At 35.6% G+C, this 19,916-nt stretch overlaps 2 protein-coding genes across 2 annotated transcripts; both read left to right on the plus strand.

Annotated features, from left to right (window-relative positions):
• LOC126811065 (zinc finger protein 239) lies at positions 1-3,589 on the plus strand. The gene is made up of 2 exons (XM_050536542.2): positions 1-175; positions 1,521-3,589. The coding sequence occupies exons 1-2, from the start codon at positions 173-175 to the stop codon at positions 2,544-2,546; spliced, it is 1,029 nt and encodes a 342-aa protein (XP_050392499.1). The 5' UTR covers positions 1-172; the 3' UTR covers positions 2,547-3,589.
• Positions 3,590-5,583: 1,994 nt separating this feature from the next.
• On the plus strand, positions 5,584-11,178 carry LOC126808694 (gastrula zinc finger protein XlCGF57.1). The gene is made up of 2 exons (XM_050533616.2): positions 5,584-5,716; positions 8,583-11,178. The coding sequence occupies exons 1-2, from the start codon at positions 5,714-5,716 to the stop codon at positions 10,026-10,028; spliced, it is 1,449 nt and encodes a 482-aa protein (XP_050389573.2). The 5' UTR covers positions 5,584-5,713; the 3' UTR covers positions 10,029-11,178.
• The last annotated feature ends 8,738 nt before the right edge of the window (positions 11,179-19,916 follow it).

Consider the following 19,916-nt stretch of genomic DNA (forward strand, 5'->3'; position numbering starts at 1 on the left):
ATATGAAAACAAAGACGCAAACTGTAACAAATTGACAAATTGTTAAAAATGAGTCTGCTGCGATCCTAGAATAAAAAAATAAAAGGAAGCTTTACCCTTTATCCAACCTGTCTTATTTTTCTGCACCATCACCGATTAACAACACTGGTCAAGCTAAACAATACAAAGAAGAATGGTGAGTGTAGATCAGTCCACAGCGTTCTCATTATTTATCATTATCACATGTTACCGGTCATTTATAAGCACCGTTGTTATTAAAATGCTGTATCATGCCGTAGATCAATTTAAGCTGCCTTTGTTTAAATAGGCCACGTGTCAAATGAAGATGACTCAAGAAATTAGCGCATTTACCGGTAATTTGGATAATCCCGTAATACTTGATATCCCAAACTTAAGTACAGAAATACAAATGGTGCCAGTCATTTGTCGATATATTCATTATTAGCTATATATAATAATAATAACCATTTCTATACATAAAGAACAGCTACAGTGAATATGGAATTTTCCGATGACTAGGCATAACTTGTACAATAGATCGCACTCATTTCTCTTCCAATCAACGCTTGGTATCTTATTATCATGTACCGTTCCATGTACTACGGGTGTAGTAAATGAGGTTAAACTTCGCCGCGAAAATTACAAGGGATCATTCGTGGAGTTCCTGGTGCCGTTTGGTGAGTGATTAAACTGTCAATGCAATTGTAAAATACTTTTATTATAAAGATAACCGATGTTAGACATTATAACCCAATCGTGTCAAAAACGTTAATCCATCCATCAATTAAATGTTGTTTAAACGCCAATCAATAAATAATACGAGGCTACTTGATTACAAAAACACCGGTGAGCAATAATTATTAGGTATATAGTAATTTTAAACAACTTATTAGTAAAACTTAATTATTTTATACAATTGATGTGTGTGTGTATGATTCTACCATTAGTTCGTTCGTGAGGTATTACCCTCACGTTCCACTTAGAGTGATGTCTTTGATTTGGCCGGCGTAAAAAAAAAGATAATTACCTAATCAACATTCTTAATCCCACTAACACTCACTGCTAACACCAACGTGTAAATTAATTCATGACGCTGTTGTTGTTTGTTAGTTGTATTTTACGTCCGCGTCCACCGAGGTGATATTGCATGCCTGTATAACTTTTATAGTCGGATTGATTAATTAAACTAACCAGATTGGTGTGAACTTGCCGTAAAGTGGATATAGTAACCATTGGCTACACGTATCTCAAAGTTTCCAGGCCCATCTTATGTGCACTTTAAGAATTGATCATCAACTGTTTATTTTACAGATCTTTTACTTTTCTTTTAGACTCGAATGTTAAGACATAATGATGGCGTTTATATATATCAAAGGAAACGATTGACACTGCAGTGTATAGCCTTATATATTGCAGGATGAGGAAGCAAATGATGTTATAATGTATATTACAGGAACCTAATCTTATAACTTTTATATATTACAGGAAACTAATCATGTTATAACTTTTATATATTACAGGAAACTAATGATGTAAAAACTTTTCACCAGTGTGTTATGTGCAATGAGATTTTTCAAGAATATGATTGTTTAGTAAAACACAACAAAATACATATTAAAGAAGAGAAGACAGATGACATAACTGATAAATGTCCAGTACACTCTGCAGGAAAGAAAACCGAGGATGTTGAGACTGTTCATCAATGTAGATTGTGCAATCGGGAATTTAAATCGGACACAGATTTACAGGAACATTGTCAAATACATGTTAAAGAAGAGAAAGTAATAGAAAATATTTCACAACAAATTACAGAAAAGAGTTTTCCTGAATACCATCAACAAAAGATTTCAGAACAGATATATTTTAGTTGTGATATTTGTAGCAAATCATTTAATAAGCGCTCCTATTTATACAATCATGTGGGAATCCATACAGGAAAGAAACCTTTTAAATGTGATGTTTGTAATAAGTCATTTCATAAACGACAACATCTACAGTCACACACAAGAACTCATACTGGAGAAACACCTTTTAAATGTGATGTTTGTAATGAATCATTTCGTCATTTCATTAGTCTCCAAAGGCACAAGAAAACACATACCGAAGAAAAACCCTTCAAATGTGATGTTTGTGGCAAATCATTTAATCAATCTGTTCTTCACGAGAGGCATATGAGAAGTCATTCTGGTGAAAGACCATTTAGATGTGATATTTGTGGTAAATATTTTAACAAAAATAGTCATCTACAGACACACATTAGAATTCATACTGGTGAGAAACCATTTAAATGTGATGTTTGTGATCAATTATTCAGTGAAAAGAGTAATCTACAGAATCACATGAGAAGTCATACAGGAGACAGACCCTTCAAATGTGATATTTGTAATAATTCATTTAAGCGTAACGGTCATCTACAGAGACATGTGATAACTCATACCAGAGATAGAAATTTTAGATGTTTTGTCTGTGATGAGTCTTTTACCGACCGGATTTATCTGAACAAGCACATGGCCATAGGAATTCATAGTCAATTAAAACCTACATGAATGTTTGAAGTCAATCGTTGATTTTATTGTATTTGAATTGCAATGTTTACATGTATATTTATAATATACGAATCATACGCTGTGTGTCTACAACTAGCTTCACTTGAAAACAGACACTAAACTAGTTGACTGACATATTAATTCATACATCAAGGATTTTAGTTAAAAACACTAAAACTACTTCGAGAATTTCGAGATGTATTTATTCTGCTTCTATTTTCATATTATATCTAATGATATTGAAAATTGTTTATTAGTCTTTGTGTGTTTGAAAGATGTAAACTGGATTATAATTGAATGACAGACCTGTAGCCCTACACCAATGGCAGCCATTCATGGTGCAGAGATCTGTTCTCAAAGTAGATTGTTCTACATGTAAGTTTTCTGTGTGAAGAATGGAACTGCCCTAGTCTTTAGTGACAATATAAACATTTCAACTGGTGATTAGAAGTAGGACCAACATCTAGGCAAATAATTAGGCAAATGACTTTTCTAAGAATTAATTAGGTTCATTTCACATGCCATGGGAATTAATAGTCGAGTAGAGAGAGATTGATTTAACGTCCACTGGACACAAACTAGGTCATTTTGGGATTAACACATGGTTCAATTTTTTAGTTCAATAATTCGATTGTCTGTAGGGGTCTTTAGTAGTGCGAGGAAACCGAAGGACCCCGAGAAAACCCACGAGGTTGGACAGGCCACACTACTCCTTGTCAAATACAACCGATTAATCAAAACCACACCAGTTGCTTCAATGACAGACCTTATGATATAGCGTGCACATGCTAACCATCCCCCCCCCCTTCTCCCACCCGTAATAGTCAGGTAAAGCCTACATAAATGTTGTGTTTGTAGTAAATCAATGACCACCCAACTCTATTTTGTGCTTGATAACAATTAGAGGATATTTATTGAAACATTGTGCCTGTGTATAATAAACCAGTGATTGTTGTCCTATACAATGTACATGCATAACTGTGTTATTTTTTTTAAAGCCCTACCTGGTCACCGGTTTTCATTAGCGGAACAGTAGGACGTTAAACTCCATTTCATTCATTCCCTATCTGGTCGACAATGGAAATATACATTAGATATAAGGGTAGGACATAGCGCCGCTGTCCGGGAAAAATTTCCCTCATGTCATAGCACATTGTATGGCGTATGCCCGTCTGGAACAGAACAGTAGGACATTAAACCCCATTTCATTTCCATTTTTAATCAAATATTTTTATTTACTTCTGGGATGTTTTGATAACAGAGGTGGATGTGGTGTTCTAGACAGGATGAGCTTACTTTTTTAAAACCTGATTCCACTATCCAACATGAATAAATTGTCTGGATAGTCCATTTGTCATCTCTCAACTTTACAAACTTTATCGACTGGATTTTTCACTTTCCCAGTTTGTGCTACTCTTTTATTAGAAATATGTTCTAATCAATAAGCACTCAGGAAGGTTAAACATACATTATGCAAGAGCTAAATCTGCCTATTGCAGGTCTTTCTTTAGGCCTGAAATGTTATCTAAATTATTGATTAGACGGACCATAATCACTCTCAATATCAACGTTAGCTTGCGATATTTATTGGCAAAGAAAAAATAGATATCTACCTGTGGACAGCTGAAACCAATGTAAACCAGGCAAAACGCTACTGTCCAAGCAAAATTTCCCTCATAGCACACTGCATGGTGTTTACAAGTACGATTTCATTTCATCTAACGTGTGCTCTGTTTTTATATTTTACAGGACAGTTTTGATTAATTAAAGCTAGAAATTCATATTTTCAAAGAAAGTCAAAACATAATTATTTCTATGTCTTTTGCTCAATAGGTTGTCAACTCACTATTATAGATCATAGTTATCATTCTCACACTCAAACATGTTTACCACTGGAAATAATAACACAATTACCTCCTAATTACCTCCCTTGTTTTTCTATCTTCAAACGTTTGAATTTGAAGTTGAAAATGATATTTTTGCCAATTTCTCAACTGGCAATACTGAATTATAGGATTAATGGGATTATTCTTTATCAAGGTAAGACTGTTTATACATAGCATCGATTTTAAGGCTTTATTTTAATACATTTTAAAAATATAACTTAAAAATATGAAATTGTAGCTTTAATTTAATGTTACATTCCCACGAAAGTATTTATTGGGTTGTTATTTTCAATTATAGTATGGTAATTTTGGTGTATATATGGAAAGTAGACACTGTATCTTACTAGAAAGTACCAGGGGCCTGTTTCACGAAATTTTAACTAAGATAAAATCCAAATTTTAGTAATTTGATTGGTTGATATAAGATTGATTTTAGTGCTTAGCCAATCAAAGTTGAAGTATCTACTAAAATCTGGATTTTATCTTTAGTTAAAATTTCGTGAAACAGGGCCCAGGCAACAAAACATATTCCCACAGCCGTTAAATCGTCCGGGCAGTCGACAAGGGTTGTCACATATTTATTCTTTTGTAGGTAATGGGGGCATTTATAAGACACTGATATCAATTTCATAAAGATCAGGTGTTCACAAGATCGGATGATAACTTTTGTCGATAGAGTGTTCATAAGGTTCAACAAAGGGAAGCTCATAACTCTAGCAGTAATGAACAGAAATTGTTAAGATTAAAAATTCTTTGATTTATTGATCTAAATAATGCGTATAAATTTCATACAGATTCGATGATAACTTTTGTCGATAGGGTGTTCACAAGTTTCAACAAAGTATTTTGGGTACATGCTATGATTACAGTTTTTAATCACACCTGAAAAAAACTGTCCAGGCAAAACGTCTCTCATAACATACTGTATGGGCTATGCCCATCTTCATTATTCCAGTCGGAGCAAAACAGTAGGACGTTAAACCCTATTTTATTTTCCATTTCCATACCAGGATGCAACCAAAAAAGTTAATAAAACCATTCATGAATTAATAGAGTTGGCTGGATCCACGTCTTAAATACATTTACAACCATCACCGGAAATGACCTTCCGTAAAGAAGAAAGAACATAATTATAATTCCTCGCCTGTTGACGGCTGTTTGCTAATTAAAATACTTATTAATATTGAACAAATTAAAACTTTCTTTGATTGGTTTGATTTAAAACCAGGTCAAAATTGTTACGATTCCTAGTTTGTTTTGACACACGGAATAAAGGGGAAAATGGTGAGGTTCAGTTTCCACATGAAGAATAAAAATAATAATAATAATAATCATATTTTCATAATCTGTTTTTGATGTGACCTTGTTATATAGATAAGATTTTATTGTATCTAATCACCCTGTGAGAGGCAGCATACAAATACAAATAAGATAAGATATTTCTTGCCTCAAGTTCAAGATACGGTATCCATTAAGGACAGAATATGCCTAGGCAACTACTTAAAAATAGTGTTGAATTATTATAATTTTGTATCAGATATGGCGAGAAATGATTCCCTTTGAATATAAGGATGCCATGTTTTCTTAGCAAGATAACAACATCAATTAAGATGTTTAACACATATAGTGTGAATGATGATACCGTACAAAAATACAATAAACAAGCTTAATTTGGGGCTTATTTTAACATATATGATACCATTAAAAACATCATTCATGAATCATTTCTCGCAACACTTGATATCATGATACAAATTTATAATAATTCAACACTATTTTCAAGTAGAATTTTGTGATAATTCTAATGGTATCATTCGGGTGGAGAAGTCAGCGAGAAGTCACATGATGTTAACAAAGCTCTGTAACGGCATTTGCAAACTTCGTGGAATGAGCACTCAGGAGTTTATAACATTATTTGTTCATCATATCGTAAATAACATAAAAGGGAAGACATTTTTCCAGTATTTATGTTAAATATCATCCAGAAAATTCAGGACAGGGATAGGTGCTGCCTCTCCAACCTCGTGGTTTGTTTCTCTCCTGATTGTTCGGTTCCCTCCCAAAGCTAATGACCTGTATGCTCAAGCAAATTAATGAAATAAAATTGAACCATAAGTTAGTCCCAAAATGATCTAAATTGTGTCAAACGTTAAACTCTCTCTCTCTCTCTTACTAACCATTTTAACCGACTAGTAAACATTGTGCATATGAAATTGACAACATTTATATGCTGAGCGCCATGGAAAACGCATCACTTAGTTTTTCGTATAACAAAATGATCCCGTAAACATATCTTATTTATTTTGCTTCTTATTGTGAACAATATTCAAATGGGAACACATCAATAACAACACATTTGTACACTTATGGATATGTAAAATCTGTAATGAACGGTACAAAGTCAGAGGGATCAAAACCAAAAGAATGACACAGATGTCAGTAGCGTGTGTGTCCTCCACAGGCTCTTACGCACGCTGTGCAGTGACGACGCATGGAATTTACCAATGTTTGAAAGAAGGCCTGGGGCAAATTGTTCCATTCTTGGACAAGAGCAGCTTCTAAAGCAGTAATGGTGTGCATCTGTGGTCTCCGATACAGACGGCGTCCAATCTCATCCCAGACATGTTCTATCGGCTAGTCCAAGACATTGATGTTGTTAGCTGCCAGGTAGTCCATACTAAAACGGGCGGTATGCAGACGTGCATTATCCTGTTGGAAGTTCTGAAGTTGTGGATGCGCTTGAAACATCGGAACAACAATTGGTTGCAAGACATCGTCACGGTAGGCTACAGCATTAACGCGACCCCTGCAAATGTGTAGGGCGGTCCAGTGATGAAATGTGAAGCGTCCCCACACCATTACACTTCCCCCACCCCATTGATTCGTTTCGAAGACGCAGCAGTCTGCAAGACGTTCCCCAAGACGTCTCCACACAAGTTGACGGCCATCAGCGTGATAAAGATGAAAGCGACTCTCATCACAGAAGAGCACACTTTGCCAGTCTACTCTTCTCCATGTCTGGTGTCCTTGAGCCCACATCAAACACCGCTGACGGTGATGATCCCTAAGGATAGCTCCAACATAAGGTCGTCGTGCACGGAGTCCTACTTCTCTTAGACGACGTCTTACGGTGTTGGCACTTACTGGTCCTTATCTTCCAACGACTGCTGCACCTGTTCGAGTCGCTGGGCGGAATCTGTCACGCAGATGAATGACCCGGATGTAGCGGTCTTGAGCCTGGGGTGTAACGCGTTGTGGACCAGGACGTTGACGGTCACATGTTGATCCAGTAACTCGAACACGTTCCACCAACCTTACAATAGTGGACTGATGACAATTGAAGTGTCTGGCAATAGCACGTATAGACATGCCAGCCCTGGACATTCCCATGGCTTCATTCCGTTGATTTTCAGTAAGTCTCGGCATCTCTAGCTCGATTCCTTCATACGTCCAACAACAAATTACGACAGATTGACGTTTCACAGTTCATGTACTGCACATTAAGTTGAAGACATGCTTTTAAAGGGCTCACACACAATGCTGCACATGAATATTGGGTTTTTCATGTGCATCTCGTGCAATTTTTTTTTTTGCACAGGGTCCAATATTTTTTGCGTTTGGGAGCATTGTGTGAAACAATAGTTCATAGTATTGCATAATATTATAATAATTAAACCACCTAGTAATAAAATATTTGGGAAAAAAAGTGATGCGTTTTCCATCGCGCTCAGTATATATTACGACTTTTATATATTACAGAAAATTAATGATCTTATAACTTTTATATATCACAGTATACTAATAATGATGTTATAACTTTTATATATTACAGAAAATTAATGATCTTATAACTTTTATATATCACAGTATACTAATAATGATGTTATAACTTTGATATATTACAGAAAATTAATGATATTATAACTTTGATATATTACAGCAAACTATAATGATGTTATAACTTTATATATTACAGGAAACTAATGATGTTATGACTTTATATATTACAGAAAATTAATGATGTTATAACTTTTATATTTTACAGGAAACTAATGATGCTATAACTTTTAATTATTACAGGAAACTAATGATGCTATAACATTTATTCATTACAGGAAACTAATGATGTTATAACTTTCATATATTACAGGAAACTAATGATGTTCAAACCCTTCATCAGTGTGCTATATGCAATGAGATTTTCCAACAATATGATGAATTAGAAAAACACAATAAAATACATGTTAAAGAAGAGGAAACCGATGATACTGACTTTGATAGAGATTTCCAAGTTCATTTTAATTTTAAAGTAGAAAAAAATGAAGACTATCATCAAGGTAATTTGAGTCAAGAAGAAATAAGTTCTGACACTATTTTAGAGAAACATGTCAAGGAAGAAAAAATAAATCACGATGGTAATCAAGGGACAATGATTAAACTTGATCAGGGTGTAAAACCGTACAAGTGTGAAGATTGTGATAAATCATTCACTCTGAAGTGTAATCTGTTAACACATATACGCGGCCACACCGGAGATAAACCCTATAAATGTGACATTTGTGGTAAATTATTTCAGTTGAAGGGCAACCTTCAAACACACATGAAAATTCATACAGGTGAAAAAAGCTTTAAGTGTGATGTGTGTAGTAAGTTATTTACTGTAAAGCAAGGTTTAGAGACACATATGAGGACACACACTGGAGAGAAACCCTTTGATTGTGATATCTGTGGTAAATGTTTCTGTCATAGAGGTCAGCTACAATCTCACATGAGGACTCATACTGGGGAGAAACCATATAAATGTGATGTTTGTAGTAAATCATTTAGTCAGATTGGTAATCTAAAGCAGCACATGATATCCCATACTGGGGAGAAACCTTTTAAATGTGATGTTTGTGGTAAATCATTTAATCAACGTACTTATCTGGAGACACACATAAGATTCCATACCGGGGAGAAACCCTTTGAATGTGGTATTTGTAATAAATCATTTACAGATGGCTCTGCATTAAGAAGACACATGAGGATCCATACTGGAGAAAAATCCCTTGAATGTGGATTTTGTGGTAAAACATTTAGTTCGAATACGTATCTACAGACACATATGAAAATTCATACAGGGGAGAAACCCTATAAATGTGATGTTTGTGGGAAATCTTTTACTGACAGTTCAGCGAGGAAGAGGCATATGGAAATTCATACTGGAGAAAAGGTTTATAATTGTGATGTTTGTAATAGATCCTTTCGTCACACTAAATCTCTATCTCAACACATATTGAAGCATGCCACACAACAAACTGCGGAAGATAAACCGTTTAAATGTGATGTTTGTGGTAAATCATTTAATTTAGAAAGTAATCTGAAGGCACACAGCAGAGTTCATACTGGTGAAAAAGCTTATAAATGTGATGTTTGTAGTGAATCATTCAATAGACACAGTGAATTAAAGACCCACATGATCAGCCATCCAGAAGATGTTGTTACAAAAGATGGAGAAGACAAATTTACTTGTGCATGCAAATGTGATAGTTGTGGTGAATCATTTACAAGAATAGCTGATTTATATAATCACATGAAAATACATTGTACTATTTGAAAGACTCCACACATGAATATACATTCTAGTACTGAAAGACTCTTCAATTACGTGTGGCTTAATGGTTGTATACTGAAATAATGGTACGCCAAAATGAAAGGATGGCATCACATCTGTATTTTAACAAGATATATTCTAGTGCTTGAGACACTCCTCACTTATTAGGATATAATCACATTGAAATACATGTACCCAATTACTTGAGCAACTCCTCATTTACTAAAACATGTGATTCATTAGAAATGGTTCCACTGCTGATGTCTTCCGTCTTGCTCCAGCGACGGTAGTGGACCGTTCCAAGGCCTTCCTTTGAGCATGTTTTGTAGTCAGTTTATTACAAAAAAGTTACTGGCCTCCCTTAATTTCCAATAACACTGAGCCCAAACTGTACTGTACATAGCTAAACATTATAATAAACCAATTCCCATTGAATTAAAGGTGAAAACCTTACCATATAATTATATGATTTGATCAAACCCAACTGCTATGCAAAATTTCTGTTCATTATAAAATGGCCGCCGAACCAGAATCATGTGGTGTCATGTCACTCGAAAATACAGAAAAACTGTTTGGTAAGATAAGATTATGATTTCAGTGTTCCACTCTTCACTATTTGTAACATAATTACTTATTTCCATGCAAACTGTGATGATATTTTGCAATTGAGCCTAATTTTACTTGTTCAAAGCCTCGAATAGTGTATCCATTGTAGCCGTAATTATCACGGCTACAAATTGCAGCTAGTGATTCATATACATGAATATTTGGTCAAATGGCATGGTGTCGATTTCCCGCTTGTATGTGACGAGGAGTAGGGTTGCTTCTCCAACCTCGTGGGTTTTCTCCAAGCCCTCCTGTTCTCTCCCACTGCTAAAGATCCATAACATGTATGGAATGCACGTAAAAGATCCCTTAGCAGTTGGAATTCGATATAAGAGTAGGCGATAGTGCCGCTGCCCGGGCAAAATTTTACTCATAGCACACTGTATGGCGTATGCCCGTCTTCATTAGCCCAGTATAGGAACAGAACAGTAGGACGTTAAACCCCATTGCATTTCATTTCTACAAAGTATTCAAGAGTACTTTAAAAAAAAAATTACTAACAAATTCTACAAAAAAATGGCATCACGTTGCTGAGCATGATGTGAATATGGAGGGAACTATTTAATATATTCATTCATGTAACCTTTAACCTGTGATTGTGATAACAAAATCATTAATATAGAAATCATTTCAACATTCCTTCCCACATGAACAATTATAATAAAAAAAATAAATTGTTCATAACAATTCACAAGAAATGCCATTATTTGTTAATTTCGATTTATCAAACAGTTTCTTTAAATTATTTTAAGTTTTCTTAAATTTCACAATCACTGGCTTCTAACAAACACATATTGTTGATTGGTCGTTTATAAGTTGGTGTTCCAAATAACTATTTACATCCACTTTGCATTAATTAATCACTGTCACTGATCTTCTTATTATTTAATTGTCGGATAGCTTCGCAAATTTCTCTCTCAGCACGTTTAAAGTTTGTACCATTATCAGTTCTTATTTCCGGAACATGTCCTCTTCTGTTCAAAAACCTCATTCGAACCAATATAAAATCATTGACATCGCCAAATCTAGATATACTGCACAGGAATTTAAACATACAAATATTACTCCCCATATTTTCTCAACTCTTCTCTTAACCAAGAACGGACCAAAATAGTCTATGCCTGTGTAGGTAAAAGCCGGTTCATAGGGTATATGACGACTTTGTGGTAATTCAGCCATTTGGTGGTTTAATAAAGGACCACCTTATGCATGATCCAAGTATTGTCTTAATTACAATTCTATCCTTTACGATCCAATATTTTTCTGTTAAATGTCCGATATTTTAATACACATTTCTAATAAGAAGGTCTGTTAAATGTGACTTTCTTGGCAGTATGATTGGATGCATGGCATCTTCATTAATTGGGGCCTTTGAAATTCTTCCACCTGGTCGAAATAATTCACCTATCATAACTGGTTTTAAGGTGTGTATTTCTTCCCCAACCATGTATTTCTTCTTTGTTCAAGGGATATAACTCTTCTCTTAGCTCTTTCGCTTTCTTCCAAAGTAACAGATTTTTCCATCTTTTTCCTGTCCAGCCTTGGTAATTTCAACCAATCTACAAATTTCAAAATCCAAGCGACACTACGAACAAGAATGTTCCAGTTTGAAAATCTGTTTACTAAATTTTCTATCAACGATTCGACCGGTTCAAACAAATTAAAATTCATCTCGTTCTTCAATTCAAGTTGATCTGCTGGCATTCGCATTACCTCAACTTTTATCTTCGGCCACATATCCTTTGTCTCAAATAAGAATTCTGGACCCTGTAACCAGCGACCTCTATCTTCAAATTTATTTACCGGACGTGTGCATTGGTCTGCAGGATTCAACACACATGGACAATGTCACCAATGATCGGGTGTCAGTGATTCTGTTAGCAACATAAATCTTAAATCTCTCAGATTCCTTGTTTATATAGTTCAAGATGATCATGGAATCTGACCAAATTATTACCCTTGAAATGTTCAGTTCAAGTTCTCGCATTAAACATGTATACATTCTTACCAAAATCCCCCTTGTCAGCGATGCCGGACTGAGGGCCTAACAAGGACAGCTGTCTAGTCGTTTGGATGGGAGATAAAAACCGAGGTCCCGTGTACACATTGGCATGCATGTAAAAGATCCCTTGACAGTTGGAATTCGATATAAGAGTAGGCCGTAGTGCCGCTGTCCGGGCAAAAGTTCCCTCATAGCACACTGTATGGTGTATGCCTGTCATCATTAACCCAATTTGGAGCAGAACAGTAGAACGTTAAACTCCATTTCATTTCATTTCATTTGAAATGTTCAATTCAAGTTCTTGCATTAAACATTCTTACCGATAATAAGAAACTCTGTAATTTTAACCAAGGTATACTAATTGTCTTTAAAGGAGGATTTCTACACTTCCCTATAATGTATGAGCGATCAATGTCACTGTTTGGATATACTACTCTAAGATATGACACTGATCCAAATCCTTTTTCCAAAGCTTCACAAAAATTGTGAATTCCTGATATACTATCTTCAGGATTAAATTATGTAAAATAACACCTAGGAATACGGATATTTTGCAGAGTTTCTATGTTCCTCTTCCAATTCAACCATGAGAGGCTCGTCTCACTTATATTTTTGTCGCTATAATTCTTGCGTGATTAATTTACCTCGAATCGTGATTGGTGCAGCGAGATAAAGCGTATTCAATTTTTCGTATTGAAGATTATCCAAATTAAATCATAATTCATCTGATTCGACGTTACCATCTTATTCCCAGGATTAGACAGGTTCAAGTTTAATGACTGTAAGAGTCGCTTCTCATTTAGTATGGCATCTAACACCCTTCTGTTATTACTTAGAAATTGGGTAAGTTTAAAACCTTAATTAATTAATTAATTCCAGGCCTAAGTTTATGGTCGACTCTGTGGAAGGTAACGATTTCAAAAGATCATCTACAATATATAAATTTCTCTCAATTGCTTTAATAGATTCTTCACTAAAATTTTCCCTATTGTTATCAGCAGTTTTCTGTTAAGCAATAATTGGCAATACAAGGTGAGTCAGACGCTCCGAATGTATGTACGGTCATAAACGTATTCTTCTGGCGGTTCCTCTTTAGGTCCACTCCACCATAAAAATCTTTAAGAGAGTTTTGTTTTTCTTCATCAACTTTCATCTGATGGAACATCCCTTCAATGTCGGCAGATAACGCTATTTTATCTAGCCTGAATCTGATCATAACACCCATTAAGTTATTTGTTTGTTCAGGGCCCGAAAAAAATTGGCCATGTTCTTCTAGCGGTAGCATCAAACACTATTCTTACTTTTCCGTTTGTTACGATTAATTACCCCAAAATGAGGTAAATATCAGGTTTTAGAGGGTTTGTTTCCACTTCCTTCGGTTTCAGCTTTCGTTTTGTTTTTTATAGTTCAAAATTTTGTTTTAATTGTCAGTTCTGGATGGCGTGAGGGATTAGCCAATAAAACCATCTGTTACGGTGCCGTCTTGCCGTACACAGAACTGTGGGTAAACCACTGGAAACGTCAGCGCTGACTGATTAATCAATGTCTGGTATCATAGGGTCAAAAGCTGCCCGTACGACCCCTAACTTGACCTTCCAGTACAACTAGTCAGATTTTCATGTAGTGTAGGCCATCGAAAGTATAGAAAAACGAAATGAAATATAGATCTGTATTTTAATCAGGGGGATCACGTGGCTAAGTGGGTAAGACGCTGGCTCGCTAGCCTGGAGGTCGGGTTTTCGATCCCTGCATTGGCCGAGAAAGTGCATCCAGATTTTCCGGCGTGGTTCCCCCTTGTCAGTGATGCAGGATGGAGGGCCTGACAAGGACAGCTGTCTAGTCCTTCTGATGAGACGAAAAACCGAGGTCCCGTGTATACATTGGAATGCGCGTAAAAGATCCCTTGGCAGTTGGAATTCGATATAAGAGTAGGTGATAGTGCCGCTGCCTGGGCAAAATTTCCCTCATAGCACACTGTATGGCGTATGCCCGTCTTCATTAGCCCAGCATAGGGGCAGAACAGTAGGACGTTAAACCCCATTTCATTTCATTTCATTTCTATTTTAATCAGATTTCTTTCTTGCAAATTGATTGTAGATATATTCCCCCATGGTCTTACAATAAAAATCTTTGTATTCTGTATCTGCCTTAAATTTTCTCTTTAAAGTGGCCATTGTTTGTTAATTTTGTGTGATTTTCAAGTAGGGTTACAGCTCTTCTATCCTCAACTGACATGCCTATGTCCTCATTTCCCTCTTCCAACTGAGAATCAAACGAATTCAATTTCTGCGTTGTTCTGCCTTACTGAATAACAAAAATCGCCCCAATTAGCCTATTAATCAGGTATGAGGGCAGTCTAGAGATAATCATTTTTAAATTTGATAAAATATTCACTTCCACTTCATATTCTCCAGATAAGCCTGGAAATAAGGCACCTGTCACAGACAATGTCATTCACAGATTCAAGCTTTGTCAGGCACAAAATCTGTGGTGCCTGTTATTTTGTCCGGCACTGATTTGTCTTTTTGATTGATATTATTAATACATGTCCAGCACTAAGTTGAACATGTCAGATACTATTTCATCAGTGCCTGACATTTTGTCAGGTACATCTAAAACCGTTATTTCCAGGCCTGCAGATAATTTTAAGGTAGCAGCTTCTAGTTGTTAAGCAAATCATAATTTCCCAACTTCTGTTGCTGGATGACCGTATCTTCCTTCCAAGGCAGAAATGACTGAATAGTAGGAGCAGCCAGATATTCTATGTAATTTGTCACGGGCTTCTACAGCTACAAATTTCGACAAAAATTCTATTTTTTGAGCATCATCTAACAAACCATCCTCAAGATGATTGCATTTTCTTCCTCGAAACACGGGGTAATCAGCATATTTACCATAAAACTTAATAGGATCAATAGGCTGTAACAATTTCAACATAACACTTGTATTGGTGATCGATTTTGTTCTTCTTTGTATTTTCTACAAAAAAATTTCTACTATGAAATCTGGTAATTGGTAAACTGTGATTCAAACTAATGGTGCTATTTTCAACTCAATTGCTATTGATTAATTCTACAAAGTATTCAAGAGTACTTAAAAAAAGTACTAAGGAATTCTTAAAAAAAAAAAAATGGAGTCACGTTGCTTAGTATGATGGGAAAATGGAGGGAACTATTTAATATATTCATGTGACCTTTAACCTGTGATAAAAAAAACATTAATAAAGAAATCATTTCAACAGCATCTAACATTTCGTAAGTGTAAAAACGTACTTCCCCAGAGAACTATTATAAGGTCTGTCATTGAGTCAACTGGCGTGGTTTCGAATCCCTGGTTGTACATGACCAGGAGTAGGGTCGCCTGTCCAACCTCTTGGGTTTTCTCCGTTTTCCTCTCACTGCTAAAGACCCCTACGGGCAAACGAATTATTGAAATAAAATTAATACATGTGTTAGTCCCGAAATGACCTAGTTTGTGTTGAATGAACTTAAACCTCTCTCTCTCTCTCTCCTCAGAGAACACCTCTCTCTCTCTCTCTCTCCTCAGAGAACACAACTACACAAATGATATTTGAAGCACATTAAGATGCTATATAAGATGGTTTTGTGATACCCGTGACTTTGATTTCAACCACGTGGATATGTTGTTGTATATGGTGTCCACATTGGTGTGCACGTAAAAGAACCCTTGACAGTTAGAATTCAATACAAGTGTAGGCAGTAGCGCCGCTGTCCAAGCAAAATTTCCATCACAGCATACTTATGACTGTTTTCATTAGCCCAGTCACAGCAGACAAGTAAGACAATAAACCCCATTTCATTTCATTTACAAGAATTTATGACCAAGATCAAGTAATAGGAACTGACACTACCAAGAGCTCAGTGAAATTAGGTTGACCACACAGCTCTGTGAGAAAAAGTTAGCAGCAAACTTATTTAACTTCATACTGCCAAATACCGAAATATTTGGGAATACAATGCCATATTATACACATGGAATTATGTTTTATGGAGACGATTCACTAACCTAAAGGTCCCGAGGATGATAAGGTTAAACCTTTTCAATGTTACAGGATGGATGCTTGCCAAAGAAAAACGACTAGTGGTTTAGATCGGACAAAAGTTAAAAGTGGATTATAGTCAAGACATTTTTATGGATTAATGTGTTGTGATTGTCATAATTTTATATTAGTTGTACTCATGTAAAGTGTTCGAGAGCATCTCGCCGAGTTGAATTGTTGGTGCTATATAAATCAATTATTATTATTATAAGACGGGGTTAACAAACTAACACCATACTAACTGAGACTCCTATAGTACCTTACAAATTTATTGAAATCTTTTGAAATCTGGTCAAGATCAATATCCCAAACTATACACATAAACAATGTAGTTGAAAGATAGGTTGCTAGGTAACAAAACATATGCCCACAGAAGCTAAGTCGCCCGGGCATTGAAAAAGGGTTGTCACATATTTTTTTCTTTTATATGCCCAGAGTAGCCAAGTCGCCTGGGCAGTGAACAAGGGTTGTCACATATTTTTTTTTCTTTTAGAATAAAAGCAGTGATTATTTCCCATTTAAATTGTGTTTTGTTAATGTGTTTCCCAAATGCTAAATGCCACGTAAAGATTTTGAGTACAGATATGGCAATGGCGGTGCACGATTGCCTGTCCAGAACGTCCTGAATAGACAGAATTGCAATCAAGTGAAACAGAATTCAGCCAAGTCACAGTTCTGCCAGTCCCAACAGCTGAGATGTGTGAGTAGAATCGTGTCGTATTTTAAGTAACAAATATGTTTCAGTTGTCAAGATTGGTTGAGATATTTTGTATGAAGTTGGCACATGTGTTGTACTTAATATTCTTCGTCTCACTCGATTAACACTATTTTTTGAATTGAGAATTTAATTCCAGAACGTTCAATCGAGTATCCCCAATGTATTTTGATCAACATCAGTCAGGGGCCATAACTCTGAAACCACTTTTAAGATAATGCTAAAATCAATAGGGATAATCTTTACCCTGATACTAACTTTACATATATACATCTACATGAAAATTTGGTCAAATCTATCAAAATGGACCAAAAGATAAGGGTAACAACAATATAAAAATGTTTTAAAAACAATGGCTAAAATCAAACCTTAAAGGAGCTAATTTGCTATTCTTTGGCAAATGAACACAAATGGGTCGCAATGTATATAACAATGTATTATGAATGTATATAATAATGTATTATGAATGTATATAAACTGATTTACATTCAATTGTTTCTATTTTTATACGGCCACATGGAATTGTTGTCGTATATTGTCGTCGCCCCTGTCCGGCCGTCGTCCACAATTCCTTGTGAACACTCTACAGACTACATTTATCATCTGATAGTGAGATGAAGAATCCTATTATGGCCCATGTTTCACTTTGTTGCGCCTTGTGAAAGCTCTAACAATACATGCATCATTTGAATTAGTGAAACGAAGAAGTCAATTGGATTTCAGCAATTTACGTTAATGACGTCTAGAGTTATGGCCCTTGTTTCACTTTGTAGAACCTTCTGAACACTCAAACGACAAAAGTTAACATTCTATCTGTATGAAATTGATATGCATCATTTAAATTGGTGAAACAAATTTCAACATTTTCTGTTAATTACTTCTAGAGTAATGGCCCTTCTTTCACTTTGTTGAACATTGTGAACTCTCGAACAACAAAAGTTATCATTTAAAGTAGTGAAACAAAGATGCTGATTGAATTTCAACAATTTACATTACTTACTTCTGGAGATATGGCCCTTGTTTCACTTTGCTGGACCTTGTGAATGCTTGCAGAACAAAATTTTTCATCTGTTTGAAATTTATATGCATCATTTAAATTAGTGAGACAAAAAATCCAATTGAATTTCAGTAATTTCTGTTACGAGTGATAACAGATACACGAGTGATAACAGATACACGGGCAAATTTTTGCTCAAGAATAATTCCTTCAAAGACCAAATGTTGTTATATGGGACTGTGGGAGGATATCTGACAATTCAAAAAATAATTGACTGTCACTAGATAAGAGAAAAATAGAAAAACTCCCTGCTCGTTTTCCTTTATCTAGTGACATTCAATTACTTTTTTGAATTATCAGATATCCTCTCATAGCCTCACATAACAACTTTTGGTCTTCGAAGCCCTTGTATCTGTTATCACTCATCACTTCAGTCAATTATATAGAACCATGGGCGTCACACATGGGGGGGTCCGACCCCCCCAATTGTTTATTTATTTACAACAATTATTAGGATTAGTTAATCTATGGTAGCAATGATCTCTGTGTTAAAATTATATTTTGAACGTGTTTAACAAATTCTATGTGATAATGACAGACATCAATATTGTCTTATAAATATTGGATATCCGAAGCCCATCTTTTCACGGTAAGATAATAACATCAATGTTAATTTAAACTGACCAATAAGTTGTGTTTGCAATGTCAAAGACTGGATGATATTGAGTTAGCGATTTGCCGATCTTTTATTTACCTAAATCACATCTTACAAAGCAATTATTAGTACAATATTCATATCAAACAGAATAATACAGCTTTCATTTTAATGATGAGCTGTCTGTAGATGTCAATTATATGTGGAATAAGAATTGTCAAATATATATATTTATATATATTTCACCAATTACACACCAGTTACATGTCAACTTAACATACAGTTATGACATCAATGCTATAGTATGATGTCATTATCATTGTTGGGATAATGAAGATGTAATGAAATGAAATGAAATGGGGTTTAACGTCCTATTGATCTACTCCGACAGGGCTAATGAAGACAGGTATATGCCATACAGTGTGCTATGACGGAAATTTTGCCTGGGCAGCGGCACTATGGCCTACTCTTATATCAAATTCCAACTGCCAAGGGATCTTTTATGCGCATGCCAATGTATACATGGGACCTTGGTTTTTGGGCCCATCCCAACGACTAGACAGCTGTCCTTGTCAGGCCCTCCTTCTGGCACCACTGACAAGGGGAAACCACATCGTCAAATCCCAATAAACTTTCTAGGCCAATGCAGGGATCAAAAACGCGACCTCCAGGCTAGAGAGCCAGCATCTTACCTACTTAGCCACCATAACTTCTCTAATATAATGAAGATAGGCATATAGCATGCAGTGTGCTATGAGCGAAATTTTGCCTGTACAGCGGCATTTCTGCCTACTCTTCATGGTTTCCCAACTGTCAAGGGTTCTTTTCCAGGCCCTCCATTCTATACCATTAACAA

Source organism: Patella vulgata, chromosome 1 (genome assembly GCF_932274485.2).
Source record: "Patella vulgata chromosome 1, xgPatVulg1.2, whole genome shotgun sequence".
Classification (NCBI taxonomy): Eukaryota; Metazoa; Mollusca; class Gastropoda; family Patellidae; genus Patella; species Patella vulgata.